General features: G+C 44.5%; 1 protein-coding gene across 5 annotated transcripts in view; it reads left to right on the forward strand.

The window, feature by feature from the left end:
- UBR3 (ubiquitin protein ligase E3 component n-recognin 3) overlaps positions 1-13,062 on the forward strand; it is a 2,710,065-nt gene that overhangs the window by 321,940 nt on the left and 2,375,063 nt on the right. For all 5 annotated transcript variants that reach the window (XM_069616177.1, XM_069616176.1, XM_069616178.1 and 2 more), the window contains exon 8: positions 776-1,004. In XM_069616177.1, coding sequence (XP_069472278.1) covers positions 776-1,004 — 229 coding nt within the window. The remainder of the gene's footprint in view (positions 1-775; positions 1,005-13,062) is intronic.

Below are 13,062 nucleotides of genomic sequence, written 5' to 3' on the forward strand. Positions count from 1 at the left end.
ACTTTTTCCTATCGTAGCAGGAGAAAGGCATTTGTCAGGCATTCATCAGAGTAGGGGGGCAGAAACTTTGCTCATTTCACCCAGGGGGCTACCTTGCTGTCACCCACAAGCCCCCAAATCTTCCCACAGCCCAGAATGAACCCTCTCCCCTGCTACCAACAACCACACCTCACCATGTTTTGATGTGACACCAGGCTTTTGGTATCAGTGATACTGCAACCCTGCAGGTGATTCTTCATGATGAAACGAGCAGAAAAGATGGAAGGTGGAGTGTGATTTCCTCATAAAACGAATGTGCAACACCTTTTAACAGTTGCTTTGACATCATTAAAGGTGTTGACCTCAACAGGGATTTCTGTTTGCAGCCCAATGAAATGACTTTCTTCTAGTTAAGATGAATCATAATGGTGGATACTGTTGATCTTCCTTAGCTGCTCGGTTTTTCCTCCCTCTTCCCCCTCTACTCCCCATTTATATCAAAATACTATTTATCTATTTGTACTTCATGGACACTTGCATCATATGTTCTGCATAAAGTGTTCTTTAATGGATATCAAACATATTAAGAGTAAACTATCTAGATGGAATTATTAAATGAAACTGAATTTCTAGAAAGTATACATTGAGAGCAGCCTTTCAGTAGACCGATTCTGTAATTATTCACTCTAAGCTTAACTAGCCCTCAAATACAAACATTTCAAAAACACTGCTTCAAAAACAAAAGTGCTATTTTAAAGTTCTACATTTTACCATTTACATATATTTTCATTCACAGGTTGCATTTACTAAAACGTTTGTTCAACATTATGCCTTCATTATGAAAACCTTAAAGAAAAGCCATGAATCGGACACCATGTCAAATAGGATTGTTCACATTAGTGTCCAGTTATTTAGCAATGAGGAGCTTGCTCGTCAGGTCACTGAAGAATGCCAGCTTCTGGATATTATGGTCACTGTCCTCCTTTACATGATGGAAAGTTGCCTTGTAAAGAGCGAGTTGCAGGGTAAGTTGATTTCATGTTTTTCTTTGTTGATTGTGTCTTACATTTCTGCTTTGTTGTAGAGTGTATATTGCCATGATAGATTGTTTTTCATACACCAAGTTTCCTGATGAGCAGTCCCAGAAGACCTTTCACATGGCTTAAAGATCAAATATACTTTTAAAAGAGAGGCTGAAAACCCCTCCCAATGGTGCCAAATACTAAGGGAATGTCGATTGTTCGAGCCAGAAACAAAAACTCTTGTTATCCAATCTTCCCTACGGGTTGCTCTGTTTTATGCTTTCAAAGAACCATGTGAGAAAACACCCACAGTTCTCTTTTGCCATTTAACAATTGTAAGCTCCTTCCACCTCATTGTATGAATCCTTCTACTTCGTTGCATGAAAAACATGGATACTTTAAAAAAAGAAATGTATTGCTGGTGTATACGTGTATCTAATGCAACCTTATGCACGTTATTTCAATATCAATACATGTTTTCACTCATTTCATCACTCAATTTAAATGTAGTGCATTTCATCATACATTTCAGACGTTGAAAAAATGTGATCTTAAAAATTCTTTAAAATATTGAACATTTCCTATCAGAAATACATTTTGCATACATCCCCAGCTAAGCCGTGTTGCTTATACCACCTATATGCAAAACATATGCTATCACTATGTGCCACTTATCATGTTTACATTTTCTCAAAGGCAGTTTCCAGAGAATTCCACAAATTGACAACGGCTATAATTAAACTGGCCTTTATAGCATATATGCATTTTCTCCAAAATTAATCTGTTGTTTCCGGGAGGTAATCACTTACAAGTGTCCCCCCCAAAAAATGCTTTCAGGCCTTCACTTTGTAAGAGCAGCTAAGAAAAAGCTGTTTTAATGTTTCTGTATTGCTCCTGCGACAAAGGTGACGTGAGCATTCGATTCTGTATAATCTCATTCTGGACCCACAACCTGCAATTTTTCCAATTGATTTGAGTCTGAATTTCAGGTATGTTCTCCTCATGTGTTTGTCAGGAAACAAGTGTAGTTGTTGTGGAAAACTGTGGAAGCAGGAAAGTCTTTTAAATATTCACTACACAATTTTAACGTTTGTAAGTGCATGATGTTTTTACTCCACTCTTATAATCTGTCTCTTTTTTGCACTTTTGCAATTTTGCTTTCAAGGGATCTTCATATCTTTGGACAAAATCTATCTGTTCAAAAAACTGTCTATTAGAACTTGTATATGTTATTTTTATTTCTGCATTATTTTCAGTCGTAAACATTTCTTTAAGTACTTCCATGAGGATACTTTCCTTGTGTTCATTTGTTCTCATAACAAATGCTGCCCTTCGTATCTTTAATTACGCTCTTGGGGACGTAGGACCCAGCTCGCATCTATCGGATTAGTTCCATTGGGGTTGATTTTGCAACCCCAAAACAGCTTTTCCAGAAGCAAAATTCCAACCGATTTTAGGGTTGTTTCGGAGTGATTTTATATACTTTCAAGTCCATAAAGACAGCTGGAAAACATTTGAGTGTAAAGTCTCTTTAATGGGACTAAATAAAAACCTCTGAATCTTTTATGCATTGCCCTCATAGTCGCCCCTAGGAATAACCCACTTTGCTCTCTTTTCCCACATTTCTTAACCACAGTGGTTATTGTTTATATCTAGCCCTAAATAGCAAAAATCTGTTACCACCTCCACCTTAAAAGAATTGAGGTGCCCTGCTCTAGAAGATTTGTATTATTGATGATCATGATTTTCATTTCATCTTTCTTTTATTGTTAAGTGGTTTCTGTTAGCAGTCGCTCAGTGCATTTAAGGCTGCCTGCAGGCCTTTTTCAGTGTGGTCGTACAGAACTAGGTTGTGTTAGTGACACGGTCCAGCAAATGTGAGCATTACCCAGCTTTGGGGGGAAACGATATGGCTATCTAATGCTTCTTTTAGGTTGCTCAAGTATACATTGAATAACAAGGGAGCCAGGGTGCAACCTTCTTTCAGACCTTTATTTGTCGCGATTTAATACTCGCAATTTCCTGCTCTATCCAGTATTACTCTGACTGTTGTATCATTTTATAGCATTTTTATGCATTCTACCCATGTATTGTCCAGTATAGCACTTGTCAATTTATTCCATAGGCAATTTCGAAAGAGTGCCTCGCATGCTGCTCTAAAATCTACCAGTCTTGCATATATGGGCATATTGTTTGACACGGCTGTTTTATTTGACATGTTAATTAGTATGTTGTGGGTAGTTGCACAATTTTCTCTAAATCTAGATAGGTTCTTTGGAAATCGGTTATTTCCCTGCCCCACCTCTTTATCATGTTTAGTATTGTAGTGGCACAGATTCTGTTTACGTTAGCTTCAAGTACTAGGAGTCTGTAATTATTTGGGCATGTTCTTCTTGTGGATGGGGTTCAGAATTGCTGTTCTGCATGAATCGCGAATGGTTCTTTCTAAAATGCAGGTTCTATATAGAGGGATAAGCAGATCAACCCATAACTCTGAGTTGGATTTCTTTTTTTTTCTTTAAATTTGATTGTATTGGTTTTCACAAAATGAAGAATAGCAGTACATATATGGCATAAGTATCAAGTTAGAGTCATCAATCCAATCTGTTTAAAATGTTCACTGTAGATACTATACCCTCACAAATAAATCAACTCCCCCCCCCCCCTCATCCCCTCTGGCAGGTCGATGGTACAATCGAAGCACATTATCTTGCATACATCTTTGTCATGTAGGGCAGTGTCTCCTCCTTATTGGACATGTCTAACATTACAGGAAGTCCCATTATTATTGGCTTGGAATTGCATAGATTGCTGGGAGCCTCTTGTTGCGAATTCACTACATAATGGTAAAGGTTTCATCAACAACTGTTATTGCATTCATGCAGGGTGCCTTACAGGGACAGTGACAAACGCATTTGCAAAGTCGTTCCACAGCGTTTCGTGTTGGGCCGACCTTCCGCGGAGAGCGGCTGTGATTCTTTCCATTGTCCATATGTTTGTAATTACTCCAATCCTCTCTTTTTTTAGAGTGGGGATGCTGTGTCTTCCACCTGATCACTAGGCAGGCTCGCACCGCCAGCAGCAGGGGGGCTGCAAGTCCACCAACCCTGGATATTCCATCCTCCTCCTCCTCCAAGCAACACAGTACAATGAGAGGCGTTGCTTTTCTAGAGATTCCATCTACCTGCTTTATCCAACCCAGGAATTTGCTCCAATACACCTGTACCCGTGGACATTCCCACCACATGTGCCAGTAGGTGGCTCTCGTTCCACACACTCTACAGCACATAGGACTAATGGTCTGGAAAATGTTAGATAGCCTATCTGGATCATATTGCCATCTGTGCAGTAGTTTAATAGCATGTAGTTTGTATTTTGTGCCAATTGATACCTGCAAGGGTGTTTTGCATATCCAATCCCATGTATGTTGGTCAAATTCTCTACCAAAATCGTGTTCCCACCTGTGTTTGAGTTTCGTGATTGGGCTTGAGCCAGTGTCCAGCAGCGCACGATACATGTGTGTAATCAAGCCCATGGTCTCGGTACGCGAGTCGAGGAGCTTCTCAAACGGTGTCAGTTCCCTCCGGATTTTCATTCGCCATTTCTCTCTAGACATCACACCATTAAGCCGTAAATAAAGGAAAACCGAGATTGGGTTCAGTTGGAGTGCCGCCTCGAGTTCTGGGACTGTCAGGAATACCCCTTCCTTCCAGAGCTGTGCAACCCTCTCCAGGTCTGGATCGAACCACGGTTGGTATTTTGAGTGATCAGGTATCTTAAGTTCCCTGTCCATATTTGGCTTAAAGGGGATGGCCACGTTGTGATGCCTACCATGTCCGCCCCCTCCTTGCAAATCTCCCATATGGTACCAAGTATGGGGTGATCTCGGAGTCTTGGCAAGAGTTTGGACCGGGGAACCCACAACCATTCCGATAACGTGGCCGGGGCCAAGTTATCATTATCCAGGTGGACCCACTGTAGATCTTTCCTATCCCTCAAGTGGGGAATCGGCACCCGCAATTGGACCGGTTGGTAATATATTTTTAAGTCAAGGAGGCCCACCCCACCTTTATCCTTCGGGAGTATAAGGACTTTGTATGGGTTGCCAGTGAATTCGTCGAAAAAAATTGGTCGACCAGACAAATGGTCGAATCAAATTGGTCGAAAACCATTTCGTCGAATTTTTTTTTTTTCTATTTTAACCCTTTTTTTTTTTTTTTTTTTTTGGGGGGGTCCCCCCCCAACCCCCTTTTTTTTCTCTAAAAACCCATTTTTTAACAAAACGAAAACCCAAAAATAAATATATAAATAAAAACATTTTTTCGACAAAATGGTTTTCGACCAAATTGCGTCGACCAAATTGCAGTCGACCAGTTTTTTTTCGACGAGTTGACTGGACACCCTTTGTATGATATTCTCAGTCTCTTTCCCTCCCAGAGGATGCGTATTATGTCACTTTTCACTTCTCTAAAGAATTTGTCAGGGACTTACAGGGGGAGGACCTGAACAAGATATAAAAAGCGAGGGTTCAACCGCCCCATCCAGGAAATTGTGAGGGGTCGCCATTTTGCCAGGTCCGCGTGAAACTATGAGAGGAGCTGTGGGAAGTTGGCCTTGTACATTAAATTAACGTTCCTCGTTAGGTTGATCCACAGATAGTGCCGCGTTGGACCTCCCAATCGTGAAAGTTATCTGGAGGACTCAGGTGTGAGCTTGTGTAGGGGAAACAGAATTGCTTTGGACCGGTTTATTTTAAATCCTGATGAGGAGCCGTAAGTCTAAATAAGCTGTATGGCCCAGGGTACAGAAGTTAATGGGTTCTGAATATGGAGTAAAATATCATCTGCATAGAGGGCTAATTTGTATTCTCTGCCGTGGACCCTCAAGCCTTCCAACAGGCTGTCGGCTCCATGATTTTGGGCAAGAGGTTCCAGCGAGAGAGCGAACAATATCGCAGAGAGGGGGCAGCCTTGTCTTGTGCCTCTTTCGAGGGTGAACCACCTAGAGTATTCAGAATTTACCATTACTGACGCTTGCGGCGATGTGTACACCGCTGTAACCGCTCTTCTAAGTATCGGGCCGAGCCCTATTTTGCACAGTACCGCTTCCAGAAAATCCCATTGCACTCTGTCCAACGCTTTCTCAACATCTATGGACAGTAGCGACTGGACGCTCAACATTTTCCGTGCTTCATGTATTAAATGTAAAGTCTTACGGGTGGTGTTGGCCCCCTGTTGTCCCAGGATAAATCCGACCTGGTCGGGATGTATCATGGCTGGCATATGGGTTTCCAGCCTTACTGCTAATACACGTGTGTAGATTTTTGCATCAACGTTAAGTAGGGAGATGGGTCGGTAGGATGCACACTGTCTGGGGTCTTTACCATCTTTGGAAATAACGCAGATGAGCGCCTGCAAAAAAGATTCCGGCGCTTTTCCCGTTTGTAGAGTGTTGTTGAACAGGTCCACCATGAAGGGGAGGAGGGTCTTGTAAAAACCTGCGGTATACCCATCATTCCCGGGGGCTTTTCCCCAAGGGTAGCCTTTTGATAGCATTCTCAACCTCTTCGGGCGTTTTTGGGGACTCTAGTGATTCAACCTCATCAAGTGAGAGTTTTGGCATGTGTATCCCGTCCAAGTAGCGGTTAATTTCTGACTCCCCGTGTGTGGCTTCAGATTTGGAGAGGGGCTCGTAGAAGTCTGCAAAGGCCTTCGATACTTTGGGGGTTTGTAGGTGGAGAGTTGTGGTCACTTTCTATAGCTGCGACCCATCGGTCAGCTCGCTGACCTCTGAGCCTAGCGGCCAGAAGCGCATCAGCCTTGTCCCCTTGTTCATAGTGCTTCTGGTTAAGGAATTGGAGCTTGCGAACGACTAGTCCCTCCTCAAGATGCCGAAGTTCCTCCCTCTTTTGGACCGCCTCAGCTATCCTAACCCTCTAACGCTTATGTCAGTGGTAACCATATCTTGGTCTCACCAGGAGATTGGGGAAACTTCTGAGGCAGATACTGCCTCCTTTAAACTGGGGGTGAGATACAGATAATCTATCCTTGTATATGTGGAGTGTGGGCCCGAGTAAAAGGTGAAGCCTGTACGGTGAGGGTGCAGCTGGCGCCATATATCACATAACCCATATACATCCATCATTGTGATCACTTCCGTGCGACCTCCATCAGCCGGTTCATTAGAGGCTGGATTGCCGGCTTGTCTATCGAGTGCGGGATCTGCCCACATGTTAAAGTCACCCCCTAGGATGACGTCACCTTCGGCCTCAAGCATAATCTTTGCGATCATGTGCTGGAGAAAGCGGGGCTGTCCCGTGTTGGGTGCATAAAGGGATGCAAGAGTGAGAGTAGTGTTGTGCAATCTACCAACCAAAACTATGGCTCTTCCCCCTACATCTGACCAATTCTTCATGACTTCAAACTTTTAAGACCTTTCTGGATCAAAATGCCCACTCCCGCCTTTCGCAAGGGGCCCGACCCCTAGTATTCATATCCCTTTTTGGCGTACAAGACATTTCGTTCCTCTCCCGTGTGTACCTGGTCTCCTGTAAAAAGAGTATGTCGAGGTTGGCCCTCCCAAACTCCCGAGAAACCAACGACCTTTTAGTGGGTGATTTAAGTCCCTTCATATTCAGGGTGTCAGCTTTAATGTACCCAGATTTGCCTGCCAAGCTATCAGCTGCCGTAGACATAGTCGCTATTTGAATGTACTTCTGTGGGTTCTATCAAGTGAACTTTCAACCTCAGAAGTATGACTGCGTGTACCTGTACAATTACCCACCTTGACCAGTTCCCTCTCCCCCCCCCCCCCTTCTCACCTCCCACCCGCCCTCCCATTGCGGCGTCCGATCCATCTGGATTAATCTCACCGAGTTAGTCTCGGACCACCAGTGAGGACCATACACTTTTTGGTCCGTTAACATAACATTTCTAATAAAAATTAGCCCCTGTTGACACTCCCCTCCCCGGTTCACACCGCTTGCTGTCCCATAATTATCTTACTTTACAAGGGTGTTATCAATCCTGCCCATCGCTTGATAGTGTCCGACCTCGAGAAGGGAGCTCTGAATCGGGTGAAAAACAATGGATTACCATCTCCGGTCGAGATTACTACGTCATTGTTGTGCTACAGAAAGGTCAGTGTTCCATATCTGAGGAAGCGCTGGGAAGGGGAGCGTTGCAAGTATGTTGTGGGGAAAACGTATAGGGAGCGAGCGTCTCTTTAATGTTCATGCGCACAGAGTCCACTGCACTAGAGCCTGTGATGCTGTAGGAGATATGTGGAAGCACTTGAAGGCACGATCTGTTTTCTTCCTGAGTAGTGTGATGTATGTCCTTGCAAGGAGGGGGCCCTACCTTTGCACTGGTGCGTGATGTCAAGGGCAATGAAGGAGACGGGTATTCCTCCTTTGATCACTGCATCCAGAAAGAAAAACAATAAGTCTTTGAACTTTCGCCGTGCCTCAGTGGGTGCACTGTTGGTGATTATGGGTAACATCCAACGGTGTGACCGAGGGTCACAAGAGGCCGTGGGACGTGTGGACTGCGATTCAAAACGTTTTGTGTGAGAGCGACCGGTGGATCCGGAGTGCGGCCCTCCTCTATTTGGTTCTGTAGATGCGTATGTAGGGGTGATTCAATAGTCAAAGAATCATGCACCTCTGCAGGGCGCTCCTGTGGTCTTACTAGGCAGCGTTGTGATTAGTGCCAAGTGTCTGTGGCACTGTGGGGATGGTCCAAGTCACCAGATGAGATGCCGAACTTCTTTGGTTCGCCCTTTTTATTCGTTATATTGTCGTGTACAGGGAGGATCTTGGCACCCCACTTGTGTGGCAATATTAATCCATGCTAGCCCGTCTTCGAGTAAATGGAGTTGGATGCCTTCGGACTGATTCCAGCATTACGGGGGTCGGTGGCGTGCGCCTGTCAGATGCGTGGGTGTCCTCAGGGTCTGGGGAGCTGTGGTGCTCCGTTCGGGGTGTCCACTTGGGGGGAGTCCAGCTGAGGAAATGGGGAGTGCCAGGATGTGTAGAGGGAGGTCCTCCTATAACTGCCCTCCACTGTTTCTCAGGGTGAGGTCCATAGTGTATCTCTGGTGATCCATTTGATATACACTTTACTTCATCTGCGACGATGCAGCGCCATCAATTTCCCGGGCAGGAGCTGCTGCAACGGCATTGCCATATGAGGAATAGGGCTTCTCGCTCCCTATCTCCTTTCTTCTCCTCTCAGATGTGGGAAGTGGGAGCCCGTGTGCCTGCCGGACAGTCAAGGCAGCTGGGGTATCGGTTATGCACAACTCTGCCGGCTAGATTTAGCACGATTACTGGGCGGATGGTTCTGTATTTCTCACGTCACATGCGCGTATGGTGTGCAACTCTCAATGTGCTGTAATAAGTTCTTTGTGGGAAAGAGCACAATTGGGTGTTCTCTTCCATTTCTCTAGGTGACCTATTCCATCACCACAGTGTGTCGTGTGTGGTGGTGCAATAGCCCTAATGTTTGTTGGTACCCGCTTAATTCCTGGAGCTCTATGGACTCACTGTGCTCTTAGTCGGCTTGGATCGGGCCGCCGATTATAAGGAGAATGTTGCGTTAATAGTCTGCGGCCCTCCCCAGGCAGCGGGTACTTCGTGAAGCGTACCAGAGTCCTCGGGAGGTGCGCTGCACCGGACCGGCAGAGCCGCACGAGCTGCCTGGGGTCGGTCGGGCTCACAGGGCGGCTTCCCGGTGACAATTCGCTCTATGAGGCAATCGGGCCGTTATCAGGCGTCCGCTGGTTCTTGGGTGCACTGGAGCCGCACGCCACCGGGACCGGGGGGGAAGCTCCAAGCAGTTGATTAGTTTAAACAGGGAAGTGAGTGGGCACCACAGGTTAGAAATCTTTTTAAATTTTAAAGTCAATGTGAAAGTAAAGGCTGAATGTTCAAACTGGAGTTCAGAAGGAGCAGGCTGTGACAAGTATGGAGACACCCTGACTCAAAGTTGCAACAAAAGCTAGAGACCAAGTAAAAATACCAGGTCACACAGCCGCTCTCAAGGGGGCCCAACACGGGCAAATAATCTTTCGAAGTTCAAAAGACTGGTTTTGTTCCGGTATCAAAAGTGATATGCTTGTTTCAAATGAAGAGTCTGTTGGTTTATCCAAGTAATAATTTATCCAAAGTAAATCAAAACAAAACTGTCACTAATATCTTCTTAGTGAGGGAGCAGTTGCCGCAACTCATATGTAATACAGACTTAATGCCAATGCATTTCGGAAAACATTTCAAGTCTAATCAGTTCCAAATCAATAACATAATGCACCAATATCAACATAACAAATCAAACACATAGCACATATATGAAATAATAATAGAAACATACCGGTCAGCAGAGATTCCAAAGAAAATCAAGGGAAATAAATAGTAAAAGAAATAATAAGTTGATTGTCTTATCAGGGACAGTAAACAGAGTAGAAAGAATGAAAGACTTGGGTTACCTTTATAAATGGCACAGATGGAAACGTTCGTTGTTCATACCCACAGTGAAATGGGACACACCGCTATGCCGTCGGTACAGCGGCTGTATTGTAAATCACGGTTGTGTTTACAATAGAATCTAATTAAGGGAATGGATCGAGATAAGTATGGTAACGTGACTAGCACGAGTATCTAAAGTATAACTCACATATGCTGCACTTGAATCTCGTACCTTAATGCACACAGAGCGAAAAACTCCTGCGTGCAGCTGCCAGGCAGAAACTCGGACTGCCGTGTTAGGCGTTTGCCGAGACAACGACTCTCTTGTACTACACGTGACCACCACGCGCCATTTGGAGGCCGGTGGTCACAAACCAAAGTGAATAGCAGGTGATAGCCTGCATAGATCACAAAAGTAAACAATTTACGGGCATACCTACATTATGTCCTTAATTACCATGATCCAAAAAGAAAAAAGTCAAATAGAAATAGAAGAAATACTCAAATGTGATCGGGACCACAGAGGGACCCGAAATAGACAGAGGTAGACTGAGGAACAACATCTGTGATTATATCTTTCCTTAGGATGATAAGAGTAACTCAATAAACATAAAAAAAGAAAAACATGCAACAAGTTCGAAGTATATATCACTCCATCCAAGCGCTACATATCTGTAAGCAGTGCGCTTGTTAGTGTACATTTGGTATAAGAGGACCATGGAATAATGATATTACACGTGATCAAAACATGATGGTTAGGCACAACGTCGTCACGGGTGGTGGCGCCCACGGGCGGCACCTTGGGTCCCAGACCAAGGTCCGGACCTGGGACAAGGTTGCTTTTAAGGTAACATAGGAACAAAGGTGGTACAAGATATAGGAAACATGTAGTCAATTACAATAAAGACAAAGTCATGTCAACAACAAACATCACACATGAAGTACATCAGGACATCAAGATGGACACAATTGTCCTAGTGTTTCAAATAAAGTTTAGATGTAACAGTGGTCATTCATTTCTTCGTTCAGACCATTCAGGACCAGACTACAGAGTTTATCGATCCAAAATGTCTCCCTACGATTGAGGCGTAGGCCCAATCCTCGTGGGGGTTATTTCTAGTCAAAACCTCCAGAAGCAAAAACTTGATTTGTGAAAGATTGTGGTTATTACTGGCCCAATGACGGGCCACAGCTGAGTTTGGATTAGATTTGCGGATGCAGGAACGGTGTTCGTTCCAACGTATCTTGGCAGCTCTGCTAGATTGGAATTATTGAGTCATTTCCCAACATAATGGGAACCCTTTGCCTATATAGTGGATATTGTTTTTTTAACCAATTTCTGTGGTTCAAATGATCTCTTCTGGCAAATTATGTATTCTTCCTTATTATATGTACCTCCTACAGTTGCTTTTCCCAAATCTTCTATGCTTTGCTTATTGCCTCATCCCAGTTTTATTTTTTTTACCTCCCCCCTTCCTTAGCCATCAAAGGCTCAAGCTCTTTACCTCTCTGCTAGGTTTCCAAAACAAAAACTTTGGTGTTGTAATATCATTTCCTTGCCGTTTTAGTTTTGTACACCCTTCCTTTATAGACTCTTGTAATGACTGCATACACGCATGCTGTGTACAGATATAAGTTGTCTGTTACTTAACAATTCAGTTATCTCCCAGTGGCTGCTAGGATGAAGTTCAAAACTCTCTGCATCGTCCACAAGGCCTTCTGGGACCTCGGTCCTCAATGTCTTCAACTCTCCCTTCCTAAATACCTTCCTTCTCGAGCTCTCCGCTCATCCGCCTCCAACTCCCTCAGGGTCAGTCGCTTCTCCAAGCAACGAGTTGGTGGTAGATCTCTTTCTTCGGCCGGTGCCTCCCTCTTGAACAGCCTCCCTTAAACTTGAGGAGAACCATCTCCGATTCCGGAAGCACCTCAAAACCTTTCTCTTTGCTTCTGCTTGCTGTCCTCCTCACCTCTGCTGACCTCCTGGCTGAAACCTGAACCACACTGGCTACCTGGACACCCTCTGATCCCAGGCCCAAGTCGCTACCCTGCCATTGTCTCACACCTGCACTGGCCACCTGGCAAACCCCGCACTCGGGGACTGTTTCTGTATCCCTACAGTCCCCCTACCAGCCCCGACACCTGCTGTCCGCACTTAGCCTTGCACTTGCCACGTGCTGGCTGCTACTCACTTATTGTTATCATCTTGTACTGCACAGTCCCTGCCCCCTTCCCACGCACTTGCACGATCTGAATGACACCTGGATCATTGTCTGTCCTCCCTCTGTTCTCCTCCCTTGTCGCACCTTGAAGCATTTGTGCATAGGCGCGTTATAAATACCATATCATATATCCTATCCGTGAATATCCTAATGGCATTCTCTCCTGGAGCCGGTATTTGTTCGCCATGCTTAAGCTAATCATTTCTTGAGCTCTTGATGATCCTTCCTCATTTGCTTTTTTGTCTTGTTGTTCTTCCATGCTGACTTTTATGGTTGGTTCTTCCATACTTGTGCTTTCCATGATATGTATGGATGTTTAATTTACAGTCGGTTCTTTTTCATGCGTGGGCTCTTTTTTTAAACGCTTTTTAAAATCTTT

The sequence above is a fragment of the Ambystoma mexicanum genome, chromosome 9 (assembly GCF_040938575.1).
Source record: "Ambystoma mexicanum isolate Mex_15411 chromosome 9, UKY_AmexF1_1, whole genome shotgun sequence".
NCBI classification, from domain to species: Eukaryota; Metazoa; Chordata; class Amphibia; order Caudata; family Ambystomatidae; genus Ambystoma; species Ambystoma mexicanum.